This window comes from Neovison vison, chromosome 6 (assembly GCF_020171115.1).
Source record: "Neovison vison isolate M4711 chromosome 6, ASM_NN_V1, whole genome shotgun sequence".
Taxonomy (NCBI): Eukaryota; Metazoa; Chordata; class Mammalia; order Carnivora; family Mustelidae; genus Neogale; species Neogale vison.
In genome coordinates, this window is record NC_058096.1 from 202,483,287 (window position 1) to 202,506,560 (window position 23,274).

General features: G+C 59.1%; 1 protein-coding gene across 2 annotated transcripts in view; it reads right to left on the reverse strand.

Moving 5' to 3' along the window:
• The window catches only part of PRKCD (protein kinase C delta), a 28,222-nt gene continuing 4,948 nt past the window's right edge, over positions 1-23,274 (reverse strand). Inside the window, exons 1-18 of one of the 2 annotated variants that reach the window (XM_044253388.1) lie at positions 19,539-19,643; positions 12,890-13,023; positions 11,587-11,786; positions 10,214-10,274; positions 9,880-10,042; positions 9,761-9,792; positions 8,376-8,461; positions 7,978-8,107; positions 7,132-7,232; positions 6,435-6,522; positions 6,107-6,204; positions 5,776-5,949; positions 5,517-5,608; positions 4,873-4,935; positions 3,742-3,880; positions 3,398-3,586; positions 2,683-2,811; positions 1-586 (exon numbers count right to left, since the gene is read on the reverse strand). In XM_044253388.1, coding sequence (XP_044109323.1) covers positions 428-586; positions 2,683-2,811; positions 3,398-3,586; positions 3,742-3,880; positions 4,873-4,935; positions 5,517-5,608; positions 5,776-5,949; positions 6,107-6,204; positions 6,435-6,522; positions 7,132-7,232; positions 7,978-8,107; positions 8,376-8,461; positions 9,761-9,792; positions 9,880-10,042; positions 10,214-10,274; positions 11,587-11,786; positions 12,890-13,004 — 2,019 coding nt within the window. In that variant the 5' untranslated portion in view covers positions 13,005-13,023; positions 19,539-19,643 and the 3' untranslated portion in view covers positions 1-427. Of the gene's footprint in view, positions 587-2,682; positions 2,812-3,397; positions 3,587-3,741; positions 3,881-4,872; positions 4,936-5,516; positions 5,609-5,775; positions 5,950-6,106; positions 6,205-6,434; positions 6,523-7,131; positions 7,233-7,977; positions 8,108-8,375; positions 8,462-9,760; positions 9,793-9,879; positions 10,043-10,213; positions 10,275-11,586; positions 11,787-12,889; positions 13,024-19,538; positions 19,644-23,274 lie in introns of those variants that run through there. The other variant, XM_044253387.1, reaches the window with a different exon arrangement.

Below are 23,274 nucleotides of genomic sequence, written 5' to 3' on the forward strand. Positions count from 1 at the left end.
GATCCCCCGTACGTTTCTCCTCTACTGAGCATTATATACAGCCTATTACATAATATGTGTGTGTGTGTGTGTGTGTGTATGTATATATATATATAATATATTTTTTCGATAGATAACTACATTCAAGTAATGAAACACAGGATTTACAATTTCCCTCTGACGGCAGAGGAAAAGCAAATTCACACAGGGTTCACAGAAGTACCATAAGAGCCCAGCCAGACAGGAGCCAAGGCCCCTCTTGGGAGCCAGGGGGCGGCAGCAGCACAAACCAGGCAATCACACTCTTGCTAATTGTGGGTGGGCAGGGGGGTGCCGATGAAGGGGCGGCGCCGCCCAGCCTGCCGTACCCAGGCCGCGTGGGCAGGCCATGCTGCCTGACCCAGGCTCCCTGGCTGGGGTGGTTTGGGGGGAGGCATGTCTGGAAACCTCACTTTTCCAGGAATCTCTCAAATTTGGGGTTCACGAAGGAGAAGCCAGCGAATGCTGTTTGGTCCATGGAGTCGATGAGGTTCTTGTCGGTGTAGGAGAGGCGTGCCTTCTCGTTCAGAAACTCCTGGTCAAAGTTGCTGAAGTCTCCAGGGGACTTCTGCGGGTAGAGGGCAGCGGCACGTGAGCGGGACCCGGCAGGGGGGCCCTCCTGAAGGTCCCCAAGTTCCCGAGACTGCCTCCCACACATCTCAGAAGCCCTGCGGTGCTGGGCCAGGCCAGAGCTGGCCTTCTTAGGAACAGAAAGAGAGGCAGACCCTAAGAGACTCTCAGGTCCAGGGAACAGAGTGAGGGGTGCTGGAGGGCAGGTGGGTGGGAAGACGGAGGAACTGGGTGATGGATATTATGAGGGCACATGATGTAATGACCGCTGGGCGTCATATGCAACTGATGAGTCACTGATCTCTCCCCTGAAACTAATAATACACTAGATGTTAACTAACTTGAATTTTAAAAAGAGAGAGAGAGAAAGAACAGAATAGGGAGTCTCTCCCAACAACCCGAAAGGAGCCCGGCTGGACAGTAGATGCCGTCTCCCCAAGGGGACCAAGGAAGCCAGCAAAGAGCCCTGGGCCTGGGTAAGGAGACGTGGGCATTGTCCTGAACGGGGCTCTAGCAAATGACTGCCCATGAGCAAACCCCACCCCCGAGAAAACCCTGCCCTGCATCTGTTTTTATGGGTCCCGAGAGCTGTAAGGACAGCTTTCACATTTTTTAATGCTTAGGGAAAAAAATCAAGAAGGTGATGAACATTTCATGACATGTAAACATGAAATGAAATCCAAATTCCAGTGTCCGCAAATGAAGTTTTATTCATACAAAACTATAACCCATTCGTTGACAAATTTTCTATGGCTGCTTTGTTGAGCCCGTCTGGCCTGCAAAGCCTAAAATATGTACCATCAGACTGTTCCAGGAGAAGTTTGCCAACTCTCTGCTCCTGAGGATACAATGAAATGGGAACAGAAGAGATCTCAGGCCAGTGGCCTTCAGGCCAGACTAAGCAGGCAGGTACAGTCGTTCTGACTGGCACTGGGTTTTAATGGATTTGAGACAGTTGTTTTACAATTGGGCAATTTTTGACATAAAAATCCAGATTTCTGGCTGCTTTTGAAAACTGGCAGCCCTGGACCCATTTCCCAGAGTGTGCACTCCTGGCGTGGAGGTACCCTCAGACAGCTTGCCCTAGGTCCCTGACCATTTCCCACAGACCCACACACCTGCCCCTTGCTTTTTGCTGCAGAGAAAGGAATCTACCCAACTATCAAAAGCAAGAGACTGAGAACAGGCTGTGTGATTTTCCCCCAGCAGGTGCCCAGACCAGGAGGCCCCTGGCTCAGGGGAAGCACTCTCCAGCCTCAAGGAACAACGCGGGGCACATTGCGCAAGCTGCCAGGGTGTCCTGACAGAAGGCCAGAGGGAAGAGCCGAGGTCACAGAAGGGCCATGGAGTCCAACTCCTTATCTGAGAATTCTGGCACCAACCTGCCTCTGCTCTCCTGCTAGCTCCTAGGAGGCCTCTGCAGATTCCGGACCTCTGTGGAAAGACCCCTCTTCTGTCTGCAAGGCCTCCTGGCTGCCCTCCCTGCCCTGCCCACATCCTGCTTCTCCTCAGCCCTGCTCTGTTCTTTGTATCTGGGCTCCTGCTGACAGACTCCCCCAGTGACAACTGATCATGTATGGTCTTGTGACAGCCTCTGCATGGTCATCTCATATCATAAACGATCATCAGTGTGCAAGCTTCTTATCTCTCCCAAGAGCTGGCACTCCTCTGGCTCTGGGCTTCCTGCTCTGCTGGGGAGCTAGCATGGCACCCCGCACCCTGCACTCGGGACTTTGGCATTTCTAAGACTTACTGGAAGATGGACTGGGTGGATGGAGGCAGGGAGAGAGGACTTAACTGATTCCCAAGGCACAGTGCCTGGCATACAGGGGCGTTAAAGGTCCACTGAAGGGTGGCTGGATCCACAGTAACCCCTGTTTGTTGACTGACTGACTGACTGACTGAGAGGCGGTGTATGGTGAGAACACAAAGGTAGAGGCAGAGACAGAAGGTGCCGGGGCGGCCAGGGAAGCAGGCTTGCTGGAAGGATGGAGAGGAGGAGAGCGTGCCGACGAAGCGAGAGGGAGGCGGGGCCCAGAAGGCAGTGGAGGGCAGGAGCAAGTGGGTGGCCCCCACGGAAGTGAGATCACATACCACTTTGGGCTTGAAGGGTGGCTCCACAGCCCGTTTCTCCAGCAGAGTCCAGTTGATGGTCTTGAAGAAGGGGTGGATTTTGATGTTCCCGCTCACTCCCAGCCTCTTGCTTGTATCCCTTTCAAGCAGCTGTAACCCAGCAGGGGCCCTGGTTAGCATCCGATGACTTTGGAGAACCCAGAGCCTCAGCGAATCCCAAGCGGGCCCAGAAGGGCCCAGGAGGGTCTAGCCCAGCCCCGTGGCCCAGCCCAGGGCCTCTGGAGCTGAGAGGGCCCCCCCAGACACAACAGGCCACGCAGGAGGGCTGCAAGGACTTCCAGCCAGGGGTCTGTGAGTCAAAGCAGTGGTGTTTACTGGGAGTCCACGACGTGCCGGGCACAGAGCCGAGCGCCAAGCATTCATGGGGTGCCTCCCCAAAACCCTGTGAAGAAGCTTCTCCCATGGCCTCCATTCAGCAGATTGGGAGACAGACTCCGAGTTTAGCTTCAGGTCTGTCTGCCTCCTGCCCTAAGCTCATAATCACTGTGCCGGGCTGATTCAGCGCGGCTGGACTCAGGAGCTCCCGGGAACGCGGAGAGCCAACAATGCCCTCACCACGTGAGGACCAGAGCACCAGCGAGGCTGCCGTTCCGGAGACGAGGGGCCCCTGGCCTTCCCAGAACCCGTGGGTCTGCTGGTCCCCCCGCCCCAGCCAGCCTGGCCCGGAGCCTCCCACCTTCTCCAGGATGTCCTTGGACTCCTTGGTGATCCAGCGGGGATAGTGCGGGGTGTCCACACGGATGGACTCAAAGAGCTCGTCCTCATCGTCACCATGGAAGGGGGACTGACCGATGAGCATCTCGTACAGAAGGACTCCGAAGGACCACCAGTCCACGGAGAACGAGTACTTGAGGCCCTGCAAGATCTAGGGCAGGAGAAGCGGGGCCGGAGCTGAGAGGAGCCCCGGAGCCAGAGGCCTGGCCAGGCTCCCTCGTGTTCCTGGCCGCAGTCGGGACATCATCGTCTCCCCACCCTGCAGAGACATTTTCTGGTCTGGCAGCCGGCAGGCGGCCCGCTCACCTCAGGGGCGATGTAGTCAGGAGTGCCGCAGAATGTGCTGGCCTGTTTGTCCCCAACGATGTTCTCCTTGCACATCCCGAAGTCGGCGATCTTGATGTGGCCGTCCTGGTCCAGCATCACATTGTCCAGCTTGAGGTCCCTGCGAGCGGGGAGGAAAGGGAGTCACTGGGGGCCAGTGCCCCATTTCCCTCTGCCCCCGTGTCTCCATTTCCAGTCCTGTAAGCCTGGGACCTCCCCCAGGGGGCCAGGGAATGAGGAAGAGAAAAGGAAACCGAAGAAGAGGTGCTAAAAACAGGGGTTTCCTGAAAAACACCTACTGGTGTGCCACGTGCTGGATACACGCCACCTGACTTCCTAAAGCCCACACTGAGGCTCAGGGAGGTGACGTCACTTGCCCAGGGTCACCTAACCGGTCAGCAGCGGACGTGGCCTGAGATCAGGTTTGACCCCACAAAGGCAGGCACCATGTCTGTTTTACACAGTTTGTGGCTTCGTGGATAACTGATACACGTGGGGTACTAGAAAAGGGCAAACGGCAGAAGTCTGTCTTCACTAACCTCAGGAACCACACCCGCCCCAGGGCGATGGCATGCGCGGACGAGCACGCTACAGTGCGTGGCTCCCCCAACCACCACCTTCTCAAACCCGAGTCCTATTTGATCCACACTGTCCCATGGATTCAATTTCCATCTGACCACACATCTTGACCTTGTCCCACATCAAAGCCCAGCGCTTGGGATCAGCCTTACTGACGGCCCCTCCCCACACCCAGGATGGGGCTGTGTTTTACCGGGTGAGAACTGATGGAAGCCGGCCCTCCCTCCCGACAGCTCAGATGGGGCTTGGGAGCAAGACCCATTGCTTCCAGGAAGGGAGACGGCGTCCCAGGCAGTTCCCTGCTCCCGCCAATGGCGCCAAGTATGGGCAACGTGTTCCCAGGCCCTGGAGCTGGGCCAGCCTCAGCAGAGGGGCCACAGGAATCCAAGCAATGGAGTAGGAGGCTCAGGCAAATACCCATCTAAAGCCGGACTCCGAGTGGAAATGGGGCCATGGCTGGGCCAGGCTTCACGCAGAGCCTTCTGGAGCTTTCCCTTCTAAACCACCCCCCCCCAACACACCGTCACCTTGTACCTGTAAATGATTCCCTTGCTGTGCAGAAACTGCAGTCCACAGACGATCTCAGCTGCATAAAACCTGCATGATGGAGACAGACAAAGTGTTCCGGCATTTCTGTGACCAACTCCTGCTTCTCCCTGGGCCCCCATCCCACCCCCCCACCCCCCACCCCCCCCCCCCCCGCCAGGGGCAGGAAATGCTGCAAATAACTCCGGGCCACCTGGGCCTCATTAAGCACATCTTGTATCAGAGAAGAAGGGGCTGGCAAACAAGGCCAAAAAGGAAATTATGAAGGTAGAGCTTCAAATGAGTTAATTCTCCGTCATAAGAGTGTATGCACTTAAATAGATAAACGTATGTGCACGTACACACATACACACACAGTTGGGGGGCGTGCATGCCAGTCTGGGGGCCCACAGCAGGGCCCTATGTTGTGCAGCATCACCATCCACAAGGCTGCCCGAGGCTCAGGGAGGGGACAGGATGCTGGCACTCACCCACCATCCACAACTTCCTATATGCTAGGGAGACCCCCAGGTCCGGTCTCCCCACCTCCAGCTCTAGCCCTGGCTGGCTGTTCAAGGAAGAAGGAAGCAGGAACGGAGGGGAGACCAGCAGTGGACTCCCCCCAATACACACTCATCAGGGCCCTCACGTACGTGGCGCGGTAGAGCTCGAAGCGGCCTTTGTCCTGGATGTGGTACATCAGGTCCCCCCCGTTGAGGAACTCCATCACGAAGAACAGGTGGTCCTGGGATGGGGAGAGGGATGAGCAGGGGCACAGTGTAGGGCAGAAGGCTGCTGAGGACCACTGGGGGCAAAGCTGGGAAGTAGGGGACACCTCTGTCCTGAGGACATGGAGGGGGGCAGGGGGCAGGCCACGGCTACTGGGGCAGTAACCATGAGTGAGCTGGGCACCTTGGTCTGGAACGTGCAGAAGAGGTGGGTGAGAAAGGGATTCTCCCAGGCAAGTGCCAGGACCCGCTTCTCCACCATGGTGCACTCCACATCGTCGTCAATCAGAACCACGTCCTTCTTGAGGGCCTTGATAGCGAAGAACTCCTTTTTGCCCTTCAGCTCTGCCAGCAGCACCTGATGGGTGGGCAGGATGCTGAGCAGGGGAAGGCCAGGCCAAAGGGCCAGGGCACCCCAGCCCTGCCCCATTGGGAAGAAGCCAGGTAGGGTGGGATGCAGGGGCCCTTGCTGGGCCCAGGCCCCTTGAGCTGCCCCAGGCCAGAAGGCCCCTTACCTTCCCAAAGCTGCCTTTGCCCAGGACCTTGTGGAAGGTGAAGTTCTCAATGTTGCACCTGCTGCTGCCCTCCCAGATCTTGCCGTAGGTCCCACTGTCTGCCCAAGAGATGGCATTTAGACTCAGGTCTCTGTCCGCTGAGTCCCCGCCCTTGGGGCCAAGGGGTGGGGTCGGGTGAGGGGCCTCAGAGAGGAAAGGGCTCCCTCTCCAGGGGTGGTGCCTCCGCTCAGGTCTTGGCAACGGGGGCGGGGGGGGGGGGAGGTCGGGCTCCCATCTCGAGTCCTAGTGGGGAGTGGGGCTTTCCTGGAGAAAATGGGCCCAGCTTTACCTGGGACAATGTCTCCAGGGACTCCTGACTTCCTCTCAAAATTCTGGTAGATTCCAACAGTCTCTGTTTCTGACTTCCGGGAGGGTCTCTGGAGGAGGGGATAGACGTTGGCAACCAGACAGGCATATCGTGATCAGAACTCCCAGCCCAGAGGGAGGACCCCCACCATCCGTAACTCTGTTCTCAAAACCAACCATTGGGGGCCAGCAGGGGCAGAGCCCAGGACCTCCAGGTAGTGCACACGTGAGTATACACACACACACACACAGACACAACTTCCCATGGCACAGGGACATCTTGATGGTTGGAAGGCAGCGATTACAAACAAAAGTTTGGCACACTGAGTCCCGCCCTCCCAACCACTTACCCAATAGATTGGTATTCGTGCTGCCTTCACCTGTAACTGATTCTAGAATTTTACCTTAGGTTTTATAGCATTCCTCAAGCCCTTCCCACATCTAAACACCCAAACACACACACACACACACACACACACACACACACTTTTAGTTCCAAGCATTCCAACCTTGTGTTCTTCCAGGCTCACCAAGTAAAGAATTGCTCAAAAAATTTGTTATGAGAACAAGCTTACCACCTTCTGCTGCCTAAATCTTGGGACTGGATCTTCCAAAAGTGGGATCTTTGCAAGTTATAAACACCCCTTACCCCCGCCAGGGTTCCCACAGCACCTGCCCACCTGGGTCACTTGGTTCAGCGCCTCCGCCAAGAGCTTCTGATTAATGCCGCAGAGGTTGGCCACTTTCTTCTGGCACTTATGGTGGACATTCATGCCGCAGTCTGGGGTGAAGGAGACAGGGCCATCAGAGCCCCTGCCCGGGGCGGGACCAAATAGGCCACCAGCAAGCTCTGGAAGAAATGTCTCCCTTCCCCCAGGCTCGGCCAAGGGCAGGGAGGAGGAGGGAAGAGGGTAGGAAGAACCAGAGCTTTGGTGTGGTCCACTGGGTTTCCTGTTCTGATTTCTAATTTCTAAATATTTCTATTATTTAGAAATAAATGCATCTGAAGCATCCTGAGCACTTCAAATTTTTCATTATTTAAAGAAGAAAAAGAAAAAGCCATAGCTATGAGACCTAATTCTAAACCCTTTAAGGAATGTCTAGGACAACTGAGACAAGTCACTTTCCCTCTGCGGGGGTGGGGGGGAGGGGACGTTTCTCCTGTTTCTGCCTCGCTAAAGCCTGGAGAGGGGCCAGGGGTCTATGAGGCTTATTTGCTGAGCACCTGCTAGTGTGCATCAGGCCTTGCACCCCCCTTCCCCATGACTCTTTGGGCCGTACTCTACTCTAACCCTACCTTACCCTTGAGGACACTGAGCTTAGAGAGGTGGGCCCTCCTGGTCACACAGCAGGTAAACGGGAGAGGCAGTTGGGCCAGCAGGGGGTGGGGGGAGTATGGAGGCCTTCCCCCAGGAACAGGGCAAAAGCAGCTGGAGTTGTTTGGAGTTTAAAAAACCTGGGTAGGTAGGCGCCAGCAGGGAGTGTCCTTCTGCCCTGCCCTAGCCCCCAAGCTGGGGGACACGCACCTTCACATTTTAATCCCTGCTTCACCAGCCCCCAGAGCAGGCTGCCACAGTGGTCACAGAAGGTGGGGCTCATGTAGTTGTAAACCTTGAATCGGTGCGGCATGTCGATGTTGAAACGTTCTTTCTGGAACTGGGGAGGAGACAGGGGTGGTCACAGGCTGAGGGTCACAGACCAGTGCCAGCTCCTTCCTCAACCCCTAGCTCTCCCCAACCCCATGCAGGGCAAGATGCCCGACAGGGCTCCCCCCCCCCCCCCGGGACTGGGCAATCCAGGAGTCCCGGGACGGACCAGGAAAAATGGGGAGAAGGGCGGGCTCTACGGGGAAAGGCTGGGGAGAGCCCGGATCCCTCCCTGCTGGCCAAGCCCCCCCAGGTCCCCACCCCGGGCCCAGCCTCACTATGGTGTCCCGGCTGTTGGCTGCGGTGCCCGTGCACCGGCCGATGATCTTGTCGATGCATTTCTTGTGGATGGCAGCGTTGCATTCTTGAGGGGGCACAGGCCGAGGGTGGGGGGAGGCAGCAGGAGGAGCAGAGCTGTGAGCTGGCGCCGCTGGGCCAGTCAGGCCCTCTATACAAAGCCACTGTTCTCCCCAACCGCCCACACCCTCACCCCACACAGGCCTGGGGCCCACAGCTGGCTTCTTCTCTCCTCCTGCCCGCCCTGGCGGGAGGGGCCTGGGAAGAGGAGGGGCAGGGAGGACAGGCCAATCGGGAGGGTCTCCGAGATGAGGGGTGGCTCAAGAGGGCCTAGTGGGCAGTGGGGGGCGGCTGTGAGGGGCATGGAGTGTTGTAGCAAGAGGACCGCAGGCAGGGAGGAAGCAGGACAGCAAATGGGTCCTAAGCGCTCGCTCACGCTCATGTGCACACACACAAACACACACACACAACATATAGAGCCTGCAACACACATACTGATGCGTAAGAACAGGGAACTCCCGGTACAGAATCATTATTGTGTGTCTGTCACCTAAAATGAAGCTTTATATATTTTACCCCATTTGATCTTTATAATGGTTCCTAGCCCTATTTTACCGAGGCACAGAGAGGTTAAGTCTTTCTGCCTAAGGCCCTCTGGGTAGGAAGTGGCAGAGCCAGGACTCGAACCCGGGCCATCTGGCTCCAGAGCCTGTGTCCAGAACCATCGCCATGTGTGTACGTGTGTACCTAGGCAAACATGTGTCCCCACAGAAGCACATGCGCAGCCAGGGGTGGACTGGAAAAGTTCGCCTCAGCTGTCTGGGGGAACAGAACCGTGGTGGGTGGCCCTGACTGATTCTGTGTAAATCCTGCACTGAGGCCTATTTGGGCTGCCAGGGCGATGCTCCCAAGCATGAGTGGGCTGGGAAGAGACACAGGGAACCGGCTTCTGTGAGCCACAGCAACAACCCCCCCTACCCCTGGCCCCGCTAGGTGTGGCTCTCCTACCTACATCCTGAAGGGGAAATCTCAAGCATGCACGCGGGCACACGGGGACCCCATCCAGGCACACAGTCCTCACACGGGGACACGGGCTCCCCTGAGCACACACACAGGCACACGGGGACCCCGTCTGGGCACACAGTCCTCACAACGGGGACACGGGCTCCCCTGAGCACACACATGGGCACATGGGGACCCTGTCCGGGCTCACAGTCCTCACATGGGGACTTGGGCTCCTCTGAGCACACACACGGGCACATGGGGACCCTGTCCATGCACACAGTCCTCACATGGGGACACAGGCTCCCCCGAGTATGTACATAGGCGTCGGTGGGCACGCAAGCTGGGCCGAGGAGACACTTACGTCTGCATTTGTAGCCTTGCTTGTTGAGACCCCTGAAAGACAAATCCCCCAGCAGGGTCAGGGCTGGCTCTGGGCCCTCCCTGCCCCACCCCACCCCGGCAGGCACAGCCATCCCTCACCAAACGAAGTCTTTGCACACAGAACAGAAAGTGGGCTGCCCGAAGAAGGTGGCAATGAACTCGTGGTTCTTGATGTAGTGGATTTTGGCCTGTTTGATGGCTCCACGGCGGTTCATAGTTGGGAACTTGGCCTCGTCTTCACCACGCATGGACTGTTTGCAATCTGGGGACCGTAGAGTCATGAAGTCAGTCCCAGCCCCGGGAAGGACAACATTCCTGGAGTCCCTCCCAGGGTGGCTCTGGGGAGACCCTTGATAGGGACCGCTTCCCTGAGCTTCAGCCCTAGCTCCAGCCTCTCAACCCACGTCCCCAGCCCAGGGCAGGAGGGTCTTACCTACATCTTCCAGGAAATACTGCACAGACATCAACACCTTGGCCTGGGGTTGTAGGTCCAGCTGCAGAAGTGAGGGTTGGCGGGGGGGGGGTCAATGAGGGCGGGCTCCAGCCAAGCTGGACTCAGAACCCGCCCCCATGGTTGGTCCCCCAAGGCTAAGGGAGTCCTGGCAGCCTGGGCTGGACACCTGTCTGCCCAGTGTGGGCATGGCCCCGCCCTTGAGCCCCGCCCCCACACCCCAGCCCAGGGGTATTATTACATTTGGGGAAGTGAAAGGATCCAGCTCACACCCAGGCCGGCCACACGGCCCAGGAACAGAGTGGGAAGGGAAACTCCCCAGCCCCACCCTTGCTGCCCCCTTGACAAGGATCTTAGAATAGAGCCCCCCTCCCCCAGTCCCTGCACATGCAGACAGACAGACAGATGTGTGCTGACACCCCCACGCCAGTGCTCTCCGTGGCGGGGGCTCTGCACGCCCAGTCCTCCTACACAGTTCTGAAGACAGGACCTTCACCTCTCCCAGGACCCATGCCTGCTCCCTGACACTGTCCCTCGGCAGAGTAGACAGAGAGCACAGCAAGGATCTCTGCCTGACCGGCCAAGGGCTGGTACAGCTCTGCATCAACTCCTCTCCTGGCCTGGTCCCTTCATGCCTCACTGGAGGCTGACCAGAGTCCCCGATGGTCTGGGGTTTTTTCCCATGGGGACTTCTTAGCTGCAGGAGCCCAAAGGTGACCCCAGGGGGCAAGAGACACCCGGGCAGCACAGATATCCTGTGGTCACGAGGGATATGTGGCCAGGTGCACGGGTGGAGGCCGGGTTCCAGTGGGTGAGTGGTGGCCCTCGGCTTTCCCTTTCGTCCATGCCCTCACTGTTGAAGCCACGTAACTGTGCTCCCTCAGGCCCGCCTGCACCCGGAACATCTGTGAAGGTTCCAACAGAACGTGGGATGACGGATGTCTCTGAGAGGGGGTCTGGACCTGGTGATGGGGCTGGGACATCCCCGCACACACATTTTGAGATGTTTTACCATGTGTGCGTATCCTGCTTCTGTGAAACTAAAAGGGAAGAAGGAAGGTGTAGGGGCGGGGGTGACTCTCTTGAGCACCTACTATGTGCCCAGCACTACAGGAAGCCTTTGGCATCCAGTGGCTCATTTCCCCTGAACAACTGACCCCGAGGTAGGGTCCTTAATGGATTTGGACACAGACTCAGAGGAGCTGGGACCCGGTGGATCGCAGAGCTGGAGCAGCTACAGAGCTGCTCAGGAGGCCAGACGGGGCCCGTGCACACACGTGTGCACCACAGCCCACGCGCCCTCACCCACACCCCATGCACCCGTGTGTTCGCGGCTGCCGCCCGCACGCCCTCACCCAGAACTCGGCCTTGCCGTTGTTCTTCTTGCAGCGCTCAGCCAGCACCGACACGCCCACCGTCACCTCGGACATGGGCTCTTCGGCTGCCCGCATCAGCACGATCTGGATGACTCGGCCCTCGTAGATGTGGGCATCAAATGTGGACTTCCACTCGGGGTACATGGTGGGCTTCTTCTGCACCAGCGTCTTCCCGCGCTCTGCAACACGGCCAGGCAAAGGTCTGGCTGGGGCCCCTCTCTCCTGCCCTCCTCAGGTCCCCACAGCCTTCAGCCCCCAAGGCTGCCTGGCGTCCCCCTACCCCCGCCCCGAGAGCCCTCCTGAGGCTCTTCTCACTCCTCAGCCTTCACTACCGTGCCATGTGCACCTCTCCAGCCTGTCATTCCTAACACTCCAGAACACCAACCTGCCAGCAGCTTGGCTGCCCAGCTAGGTGCCCCCTCCAGGCTTCTGCTCCTGCTGCTCCCTCATCCTGTGACCCTCTTCCTTCAGCCCCGCTTAGCTGTCACCTCCCCTCATGCACTCTCTCAGTGAACACACTGCAGGCCCTCATGCTAGCCACAGCACTAGAGGTGAGGAACACGGTGAAAGAGAAGACAAACCAGTGCCTGTCCCCCTAGAGCCCAGTCCAGGACAGAGACATGACGAGCCCACAAATCCCTCAAGTAAACGTTAAATCACAGCTGGGATGAGACCGAAGGAGGCAGGGCCGGGTCTAGACCTGGTCTGGGTCATGGTCAGGTGTGTGGCCCAGCCTAAGATCAGGGAATGCTTCCTGGAGGAAGGGACAGCTCAGCTGAGACCTAAGGGGTAAGTCAGGGGTTTAGCAGGTGAGGACAAAAGCCAAAAGGAATGGTGTGAGATATCTGCCTCTTCCAGGAAGACCTCCCTGACCCCAGCCTGGGACAGGGCCTCTTCTGGGCTTCCCTATCACAGGACTCAGTGTCTCCTATACTTGACCACCCGACCGTAAGCCCCACAAGAGCAGGGTCAAGTCAGCCCCGGAGCACAGCAGTGTCCTCAGGGCCCAGCGTAGAGTCTGACACAGATGGACATGAGGAAACTGCTGGGGGACACCCCCAACGGGGGAGGAGCCAGAAGCACGCCTCCCCCTGCCCCGCCCCGGCCGCCTCCATCCCCCTCCTGGGGATGGATCCATGTAGCCAGTGCTAGAGGCCCTATGGGCACTAACGGTCCTGCATCCACAGCCAGGCTGGGCAGGGAGAGGAGCATGAGGAAGTTCCAGGGGAACAAGGCCCAGGCCCTCTGGGGCCGCCCGCTGGGCCCCGGTTCCCAGTCCTACCTGTGCTGAGCGCCTCCTTCATCTTCACGGCACAGAAGGGCTGGCTGGCGTCATCGGCGGGCTGCAGGGAGCCCAGCTCATAGGAGGTGAAGGCGATGCGCAGGAACGGTGCCATGCCGGGGCCTGCGGTGGGGCTGCGGAGACGGAAGGGGTGAGGCTGGGCGGCAAGGGCCAGCCCTGGGAGGTGCTCAGGGGCTCCCAGGGGCTCTCACTGCATTCAGTTTGGCCTCCACAGTGTGCTGGCAAGGCACTAGTTCTAGCTGCCAGTGGGAAACCCGAGCGGTTTTCTGGAAGTCTAGATCTGTGTCATCCCCGGTAAGAGAGCTGGCTGGCACAGCCCCCTTTACTGAGTACCCACCAGTGCACTCCAGGCCTCTGTACTCTCCTCTCCAAAACCTACCTGGGCCCTGGAGGTGGGTGAGTCTGTGACCCATTTATTTTGGGGGGGGTCATTTAAGGCGTCCTTTAATACCCCACGGCTGTGCACCTACCACGGGCCAGGCACCCAGCACATGCCGACAGAGACGGGCAGGACGGCACCCCCGCCACCCTGCAGGCCTTCTCGGTTCCAAAGTTTGCCCCTAACTACTCAAGCAGACCAACAGGGCCAAAAAGACCACCCCCACTTTCAGAATGAGATACTGAAAGCCCAAAGCTGAGCCAGAAGCTGAAGCCGAGGTCCCACTCAGGAGGCAGCCAGTCCACTCAGGGAGCAGGGCAGTGAGAGGCCAGACCACACCCCTCGCCTTCTGAACTGGGGGCCCCTCGGGGTCAGGTGCACTCCCCCACAGAGGTCGCCTGCACTTTCAGACTCTTTTTGGCCAAATATAAAACTATTTTAATGTTGAACCTACGCTGACTTTGTGTTTCTGCCCACACAGGTCAGCCCTGCATCTCCCTCTTCCTAGCTGTTCCTCAGATCGAGGCTCACCGGTGGAGGTGACCATGTTGTCGTTCCTGGAGGACGGTCACACGCGCAAGCCCACAGGCGCACACGCGCCCTGGCTCTGAGCCGCACACACGAGGACACTCCCGGAGTGCGGCTGAGCCAACCCTCACGCACACACACACACGCGTACGTGCTCACGCCTTCCTGAACACAAGCCTGCACGGCGGTGGCCTCACACACGCACCCCCAACCCCCCACACATACGTGTGCACGTGCAGCAGCCCCCCGGCCCGTGGGACGGGTCCCCCAGCTCCTCTGCAAGGCAGCCGGAGTAACAGCCGGCTCTGCTGTTCCCAGCCCAGATGAGCTCACGGGAAACACTGACCTCAGCCTGCAGCCCAGCCCAGGGGCCCCACTAGCCCTCTGCGGCTCACAGCCAGAGGGGAGGGGTCTGCCCTCCGTGTCTCCTGCCCAGGCCTGGCTCCGCCTCAGAGGGAGCACGAGCCAAGCCGGTGTGGAAGCTGGAAGCTCACATCTGAGGCCAGGTCCCAAAGCCTTCAGCCTAAGACCGGCCGAGCCAACCACCACCGCCTCTTGGTAGGTGAGGAGGAGCCGGCCGTGGGTGGCTGCGGGCTCCTCCCTGGGCTCAAGCACGTGTGAGTATGTGAGATGGGGAAGGTGTGTGTGGGTGGCATGTGGTGGGCCCTGAGCTAACGTGGAAGACAAAAGCAAGCTGCGTGGGCCTGGCTGACTACATGCAGGCGTCTGGGTGAGTGTCCCAAGCTCTCAGGCCAAAATGGACACCGTGTCCCTCCTGCCACCCGGCTGGGTTTGGGGCTCCAAGCTGTGGAGCCGCCAGATGAGTTCTCCCTGGGGGATGCAGAATGATCAGCTGGGCCTGTGGACAACACCCACTTGCCCTAAGTCTGCTCCCACAATCCTAGGCCCTGACCCCAGCAGACATGGCTGGGTCTCGTGCTTCCCAGCACGATAACCTTGAGACCCAGGTGGGGCACTGATGGGCTCTCCGAATGTCTCGGAGAACGCAGGCTGAGGGGGCAGTCAGGCAGGGAAAAAGAAACAATGGTTGTGTCGCAGGGGACCTGGGTTCCTGGGAGAGAGGGGGTCTGGATAGCCCAGCGGCAAAATGACCTGGCCATTTTGGGCAAGGGGCCAAGCTGCCTCCCCACAGCCTCCCCCGGACCTAGATGGCCCCTGGGCTCCATGACCTCTCCCACTTCTAGGTCGCCTCGCAAGAACCAACCATGAGGACCGCCCCGGGGGTGCATGGAGGAGACGGATCTGAGAAGCCTCCGGAATGGGAGGCAGAGCCCAACCCTGTAGGCTGCCAGTCAGACCTGCCCTCCAGCTCTCCATGATCAGAGCAGCTGCTGCTCAGTTAAAAGCCACTGGAAGGAAACCACAACCACAGCAAGCCCCAGCTCTTGCCCCAAACCTGTAGAGCCAGGCTGCGAGGAGGGAGACCCATGGGTTCTGTGGGCTGCCCTGGGGCTACCTGGCAGTGACCCTAGGGTTAGCCCCAACTTCCTAGACAAAAACTAGAGTGTGAGCCCTCTGCCTAGCTGCACTGCCCAGACCCCAGGAGGGAGACAGTCGCCGTGAGTGGGCATCTTCTTCCATCACCATGTGATGCTAGGAGAGGTCTCGGGCCCTGCACACTGGGTGCCCCCTGCACAGCAGACCCAGCGCCCCCCCATCTACCTCCCAGAGAGTCTCAGCTTGGTGGGGAAACAGGGAGTGAAGAAACAGCACAAAAGCAAGGTGTGCCGATTATTTATAGCCCCCATGCAAATAGGCCCAGGCCCACAGGCCCCAAAGGAAGGCCACTGACTCAGCCCCATGCTGCCGCACAGGGCTGTGGAGGTGGCAAGGGCAGACCTCCACAGACCTCCATGGGCGCCTGCTCCTTGGAGCCAGCTGGAGCCAGAGGGCTCCTGATGTCTACTGACCTCTTCTCCAACCCACAGCAAAAGCAGCCTTACGAAGCAGGGAGCACCGGACAGTCAGAAGATCTAGGGCTGAGTCTCAGCACCCCCACTTCAAAGAAGGACCCATCCGTCCCTGGGGCCAACACATGCCAGATTAACCCCATCACGGCATTAGCTCACTTCATCCCTGTGCTTGTCCTGGAAGTGGCAATTTTACTGATGAGTGAACAGATGCAGAGAGGCTAAGTGACTTACCCAAGGTCACACAGCCAGGAAGTGGTACAAGGATTTGAATTCAGGCCTGCCTGATGTCCTTTCCAGTATGCCCAGCCAGGAAGAACTGATGAAGGGAGAGAGGGAGCAAAGGGAGAGACAGAGAAACATGCCAGGAGCGACGCACACACACAGTGAGGACAGAGGAACCAAGGAGAGGGGTAAAGGAGCTGGTGTCCTGGGGCACACAAAAAGTTTGTTCACCCAGCCTCCTGTCGGCTTAACCTTGAAGACCTCCTCCTCCTCTGTATGAGGGTGATACTGACCCCTGAAATCCTCCCTCCCCTCCTGTCCCAGCCCCTTAGGCCAGCCTCTGCTTATCAAAACCTGGGGAAGCCTTGGCTGTCCTGAATTCCAGTTCCAGGGCATGAGGGTCCACTGACTCTCCCCCCCCATCCTAGACCAGCCACCCAGAAGTGAGGAAAGGTAGTGCTGGGCCAGACCAGAGCAGGCAGGTAGCCTCCTCCAGGGCAATGGAAACCTGTTCCCAGCCAGCCAGGGCAGGCTGGACATGGCCAGAGCAGCCACGATGGCTGGAGCTCCCGGGGAGCAGAGGACAAGTGTGCATGCTGCGTATCTCCACACATATGCACGCGAGTGTGTTCCAGCAAAGGGGGTGGGGTGGGAGACATGGCCTGAGGGGTGTCATCTGGAACAAAAAAAATGTATTTTCTAATTTTTCTACTGCAATCACATGTAACTTGTTTGAAAATAGTTTTATTAATGGTGAAAAATAAAATCCAGCGAGTCAAGAGATGGGTCCTTAGAAACTAACATACCCACCTCCTCTTCGTAGGGAGGGGGAAACCAAGGGCAACGTCCTGCAGTGAGAGTCCCCAGGCCCCCAGATCCAACTTGGTCCCCTCTGCCCAAGCCCTTCCCTGGCCTTGGATTCTGCCTCACAGGTCACAGGGTAGGACAGAGGAGCAGAGGGGCCCTGAGAAGAGAGACCTAGCCAGGCTCTTGGGGAGCGTGAGCAGATGTGGAGGGAGGCTCTCTCAGAACGTCCGCCAGGGAAACAAGAAGGGGCAGGCTGAGGTCAAGCAAAGCCAGCCCAGCCAGCGAAGCTGAGGCACCAGCTGGATCTGCTCTTCCAAGAACAGACTGCTGGGGGCAGAAGATGTGCGCCACCCCACCCCATGCAGCCCTTTCTCACTCATACCTGCCCAACCTTGGGGCCAGCCCCTGCCGCCAGTGCATGAAGGCACCACCTGCTGCAGGTCAAAGCCGGCTGGAGATGGCAGCAAAGCGGGAGTCAGAGTCAGCCCGGGCTCTCCTAGGGATCAAACCCTGCCTTGGGGGGGGAGTTCAAGGTGCAGCCCACGTGGGCCTTGAAGGATGAATGAAGCAGGAGGACACACAAGGCCCAGACAGTGGGAGGGAAGGACAGTGAGAGGCAGTGTGAGCAGCAGGAGGGACTGGCTGGCTCGGGCAGAGCTCCAACAGGGCAAAGGGGCCGGGCTTGACAGGGAGGCTGGCCTCCCCAGATGGCCTTCCCACACGGAAGCAAGTCAAGGAGGCCACAGGGGTTTCACAACCCAGGAAATGGGCTCAGCAAGAAGAACAGGAGGTGGGGGAGGGGAAGGGCTAGCAAGGCCCTTCTCATGCCCTTCCACCAGGGCCTGTGCCCTAGCCTCCTTATGCCCAGTCCTGTCCTGGGAGGAGGCCCTACTATGGTCTCAGGTCACAGCCAAGTCCCAGAGCAGGGGATGCTCCCAACACCTGCTCCTCCCCAGATCTAGCACCTTACCCCTCACTGTGCTCCTTCTTGGCCCCTCCCTCACACCACACAGACCAACCAGGGCAGTGAATTCTTCTCCTTTTACCCAGTTGCTACCATTCCTGGTCCCTCCCCAACCCATGGAACCTCCTGGGCTCCCACTGCCCTTGGAGAAAGCCCAAACCTCAGGCAGGCTGTGGCCTGCTCTCCAGCTCAGACCTCACCTCTGGCTACTCTGTGAACTCCGGTTTTGTTTTCTAGCCCCCTTGTTTTGCATATCCTATTCCCTCAGCCAGTATGTCCTCCCTAATTCCTATATATCCTTCCAGACAGTTCTGAAGGCCAACCCTGGGGAACTGTTTCCTCCTCCCCGAGAAAGCCAGCTGCTCCTCTACCCCATGTACCTCCCCCAGGCACCCTATGCAGCTGTTCATGTCTGGGAAGTTCATGCTGGGGACCTGGGTCTATTCTCTGGCACAGTCTCTGCCCCTGGCTCTGGCTTCTCAGCCCTGGCTACACAGCTGAATGTCCTGGGGACATTAAAAAATCCTATTCCTGGGCTGGGATCCAGTGGGAGTCACAGGTGAGACCTGGGCAGCATGAATGAAGCTTCTGCAACAGCCAAAGGGGTAGCGACACCCTGAGAGCCAACAAGGGACACGGGCCCTCTTCCCAGGAAAACATGGGCTGGCGGCAACAGAAGCCCGCACGCAATGGGCTAGGGGGCCGTTAGTCACGAAGGCTCCACTGGCAGGCACCACAGTGATAAGACACACCAGGCCATGGAACTCACAGCTTGGTGGGGACAGTCACATAAATATGTATCAGAGAACGATGTGACCACTGCTCAGGCAGTAAGTGCAAGGAACGGAGTGAGAGGCGCAGGGGTGTGATGGGGATCACGACGGGGTTCCCTCTGACGGACGTGCAGGGGTGCAGCTGGCTCACCAGGCCAGAGGGGCTGGAAGAGTCTGAGGGGCAAGACTTGGGACCCTACTCTCAGGGGCTCACTGGCTCCTGCCAGCACCCGGCAGGGACAGGGATGAGCTAGGCCCTCCCGGGGGCTAAGTCCACACCAGCCCCAGGCCTTGAGTCACTCAGCTAGTCCTAGGTTGGAAAAGCCCTGGGCTCGGTGGGAGGGAGGGCTCCAGGTACCCCCAAGGGAGGAACAAAGACCCCGTCAAGACTGAGGACAAGGGGGCCTCTGTGAGGAGCTGGGCTGGGGGGGGACACTAGGGCCTCTCCCAGAATAACCACACATGTGTGCACACACGGGCACACCCACCAACCCAAACACACAGTCACGCACGGGGAACCCTGCTTGCAGTTAGACACACGTGACCACAGGCACATACGCACACTCCTATGATGACTCAGTGACACACACTAAGAAACCACCCCCCTTCCCCCGCTCTCACATGTTGACAGACATCCAGGCCCACGCGGGGGCCACACAGGACACTGACGCCCTCACGCATTCCCCAGCACAGAGAGATCCGGCCGCACACGGCAGGCCAAGAGCATAAGGTAAACACGGCAGAGATGCTCCATGCCGACACAGGCATAAACACAGAAGCCTGGAAGGACCACACATGTCCGACTAGGGGCTGGCACCAGGGAAGTCCAAATGGACCTTTTTTGAGGTAAAAAAGCTGGGGTAATGGCAAAGGAGAGAACGGCAGCCGGGTGCTGGGCAGGCCCTGGCCTCCCCACTGAGGGAGGCAGAGAGAGTCCCTCCTGGCCCAGAGCAAAGTCCAAAGTGCACGAGGGAAGGAGTGAACCAGTCAGGCACGGAGCAGGGCAGGCCTCCCCACCCACCTGTCTGAGGGGACCGCAGAGGCCGAGGACGAGGCTAGGGGTCACAGGTGGCAGTCACAGGCCTGGCGTGCAGGAGGAGGGGAGGGCGTACACCTGTTGCGGGCAGGACAGCCATACCAGGCGCCCGACACGTGACCACCATTGAGCTCCAGACTCACTGGGCAGAACCTGACAAAGAGAGACGGAGCAATTCATCCAAAACCACAAAGCTGATGGGGCAGCCCCAGGGGGAGGCCGAGAGGGACCCTCCAGTTCTAAACCTGGAACAGGCCACCTGGCCTCCTGTGGGGTGAGGGCATGGGTGTGTCTCGGGCGGGGGAAGGGCTCCCGAGCCTCCACAGGGAAGGCCCATGTCCACTCTCCCACCCTGTCCCTCTGTACCCATGGTTCTCCCCTTTGTTGACATCGATCCTTGCTTGAGAAGAGGTGAGATGCCCCCCAAAGGCTTTTGCCGTCCGTCTCCACAAGGTGAGCAGGGCCCCTATCGCACCTCCCCACTCTGGGGACAGGGAGGAGCTGGGAGCGAGGCAGGGCCATGCTGTCCCATCCCACGGCACGCAGTGAACATGGGAACTTAGCAGTGGGGGCCTGGGTGTGGGCTGGACAGGTCTAGTTTAGACCCGATAGGCCCTCAGGGCCCCGTGAGCTTGGCCAAAGCGCTCTGACCTCCTCCCAAAAGGGAATGATCTTGCCCTGCCTTAGAGGCTGTCCTGAGTGCAAGAGCATCATCCTCACCACCACCGCCATCCCAGCCCCACACCGGGCCCTCTCCCCACCCGCCCCACTGCCCATTTCCGTCTTCCTGTCGCCACAGGTACACCCTAAACTTCTCGGATCAGTGGGCAAAGGGGCTCCCCGAGCCTCCAACCCCTATAGTGCCCAGCTCTGGGCTGCTGCCCTGGAAAGAGACCCGATGGAGCAAAGGCAGCTTGAAACCCCCAGCTGACCCTCAGGGCTTCAGTCTCCCCGTCTTAACAATGGAGACTGAGAAGCTTTCTCCAGCCCTGGTCCTGGAAGCCCCTGCAATCCTCCTCTCTCCCCCCACCCCTGCCCTGGCCCCGCTCCTCGCCCCTGCAGCCCACAGCAAGAAGACATCTGGCCTCGCCGCTTCACTGTGCCTGTTGACCCAACAAGCCGGCGACATGATCCAAAGCTTCCGGGGCTGTTGTGAAAACAGTGGCTCAGCCACCACAAGCCTGCCCTCCTGGACACCTGGGCAGGGACCTTCGAGGGACAGCCATCCAGCCCTGTACCCAGGGGCTCTAGAATTTCCCCACCAAAGACCATCCGAACCCCATCCTCCCCTGCCCAGGCTCATCTGCTACCTCTTGACTCTCGGGTCTCCACTTTCAGCCCAGGCCCCCCAACTGCAGGCCTGCCTGTGGGCCCACCTGATGCCCCAACCTCACCGGGATCTATGGGGTCCTCAAATACATGTGAAGCCGGCCTCCTGGTGTTCCCCCAAGCAAGTGCCCCCTCCTCTCCTAGCAGGGTGGGAGGTGGGGGAAGGGTGGAAGCCTTCTTCCCCACACCGCATTGCTCTCAGTTCTGTCCTGCACTCTACCCTGAAGACGTCTCCTCTCCACCACTGTCCCCATCCTGGCACCAACACCTTCCCCAGGCTCTGCACCTGCCTGCTTTCCATCCTCTGCTCGGGCCCCATAGCCCCTCTCCCCCATAAAGCAGATCTCAGCACTCCCTTTCCAATAAGCCCAGACGCCCCTCCTGGGCCTGACCCACCCAAGCTGCTTCCATTACCTCCCTGACCTCCTCCTCAGCCACTGCCCTCCCCTCGTTCCTCTGGCCCAGCCGCAGTGACCCCTTTCAGTTCCCTGAGCAGCCGGGTTCCTTCCTGCTTAGGAGCCTCTGCACTTGCTGTTCTGTCTTCCTGCCCCCTCTCCTGAAACACAGGCTTCTTCCTTATCCGTTAGGTCTCTGATGGAAACTCCCTGATCTGCCCATTGCACAGATGAGGCCGCGGAGGCTCAAAGCAGTCCAGCTGCTGGCTCAAGAGTACCCAGCTAGTAAATACCAAGTGAGAACTCGACCCCAGGTCTGTCTGATGCCCACAGAGGTCTTGCTCCTAAACCTCCAGCATGCCCTGGCTCACAGTCCTGGCCCAGGCTCCTGCCCAGCTCGCTCCCTCCATACCATACCACCATCATTACCACAGCCATACTCTAGCAAAGGGCTCCCCCTCCCTGCACTGACCCTCTGCAGGTCCCCACGCTAGGCAGGTCCCCGCCACCAGCTGCCAAGTGTCAAGGATGTAGATAGGGATACGTGTGCAGGAGGCGGGGGATTTCTAGCCCCAGGCCCTGGATATCCACCCCCTTCCCAGTTCACAGGCAGACTCTGAAGGGTAGGCAGGCCCACAGGAGGGCTCACCGTCCGCCCCTCATCACCAGCCTCAGCTTCTCCAAGAGTCCCGTGGGGGACCATAGAGGGGGAGGGGGAGGCCTGAGGGGGCAGCAGGCAGCTGCCTTTCTCTTCCCGCATCCACTTGTCATGAGAGCTATTTTTCTCCCTTTGAAGGCAGTGAGGGGGCTGGGCTGTTGAGTGGGCGCAGCTGCTCCACCCCGGCTCCCACCCTGCAGGCCTGCCAGTGGGAGGCGGACGCGAGGGGGAACCAGAGAGCCTGAGCCCTGGCTGCTTGGCCGGGCTGTGTGGCCACCAGGCCCTGGGATGCTGGGCGGGGGTCCAGGACTTCAGACAATACTAACCCCGTCACCAAGACCACTTGCTGTTTTCTGGGGTAGTTACCACAAACCGAGTGCTAAGTGCTTTACGTAACTACAGTTTCCAATCTTTAAACACTAATAAAGTGCCAGGCACGACGCTCACCGCTTTGCATACATTATCTGTAGTTTTCGGCACCAGCCCATGAAGATGGATGCCATCATTGTCTCATTGTCAGAGAAGAAAAATGAGGCACCAGGAACCAAAGCCACTTGCCCAGGTTCTTTCATACAGCTCCTCGGAGCTGCCTAATCCCAGAGAGGCAACTCAGAGGCTGCCAATTCACACAAGGCCGCCGTGCCTACCAGTTAGGCTTTGAGCCTCAGGGTACAGCTCAGAGGGAAGGAGGAACTGGGGTTCTGGGGGCTGCAGGGGACTTCATGGCCTCACCCCACGACCCCTCTCCTTGGGCCTCCGTCAAGGCCCAATCAGCCCTGGCGTGGGAAGCCTGGTCAGTCAGCCTAACCCACGGGCCAGGCGCTGCTCCCCTCACAGGCAAGGCCAGGGCGGGGCAGGCCACAGACAGCGGGCTGGTCAGTCCCATTCTGAAACCACTTCCTGAGCAGCCCAGGGGAAGTGAGTCTCCAGAAACACCTCGGATGGACAGGCCTCTCCCTGGGCCCAGGCTTTGGCAAGTGCACACACCGCCCTGGGAGAAGCAGCCTGCTTGCCTCCCAGTCGCCAGATCCCAGCAACCCCTCTTCCACCAGGCATGGATGCTATGGGGGACAGAGGGGCTGACCGGACCCCCATCCACCTGCGAGCACCTTGGCCCATGACCACAAGCAGCCCACTTCCTCCTCTGTGGCAGCGGCCACAAGCAGTGCTGGCACAGCTCATGTGGTCCCTCGCCCTCATCCCCAGCTCCCCTGCACCGAGTCCTGGTCAGCCCGGGGTCCGGTCCGAGTGAGCAGGCTGGCAGGTGACCGCCGGGGCAGAACCCACCTGCCAGTGTTGCCAGGCCACCTGGAGCACCTGTGGTCACAGCCACACCTCA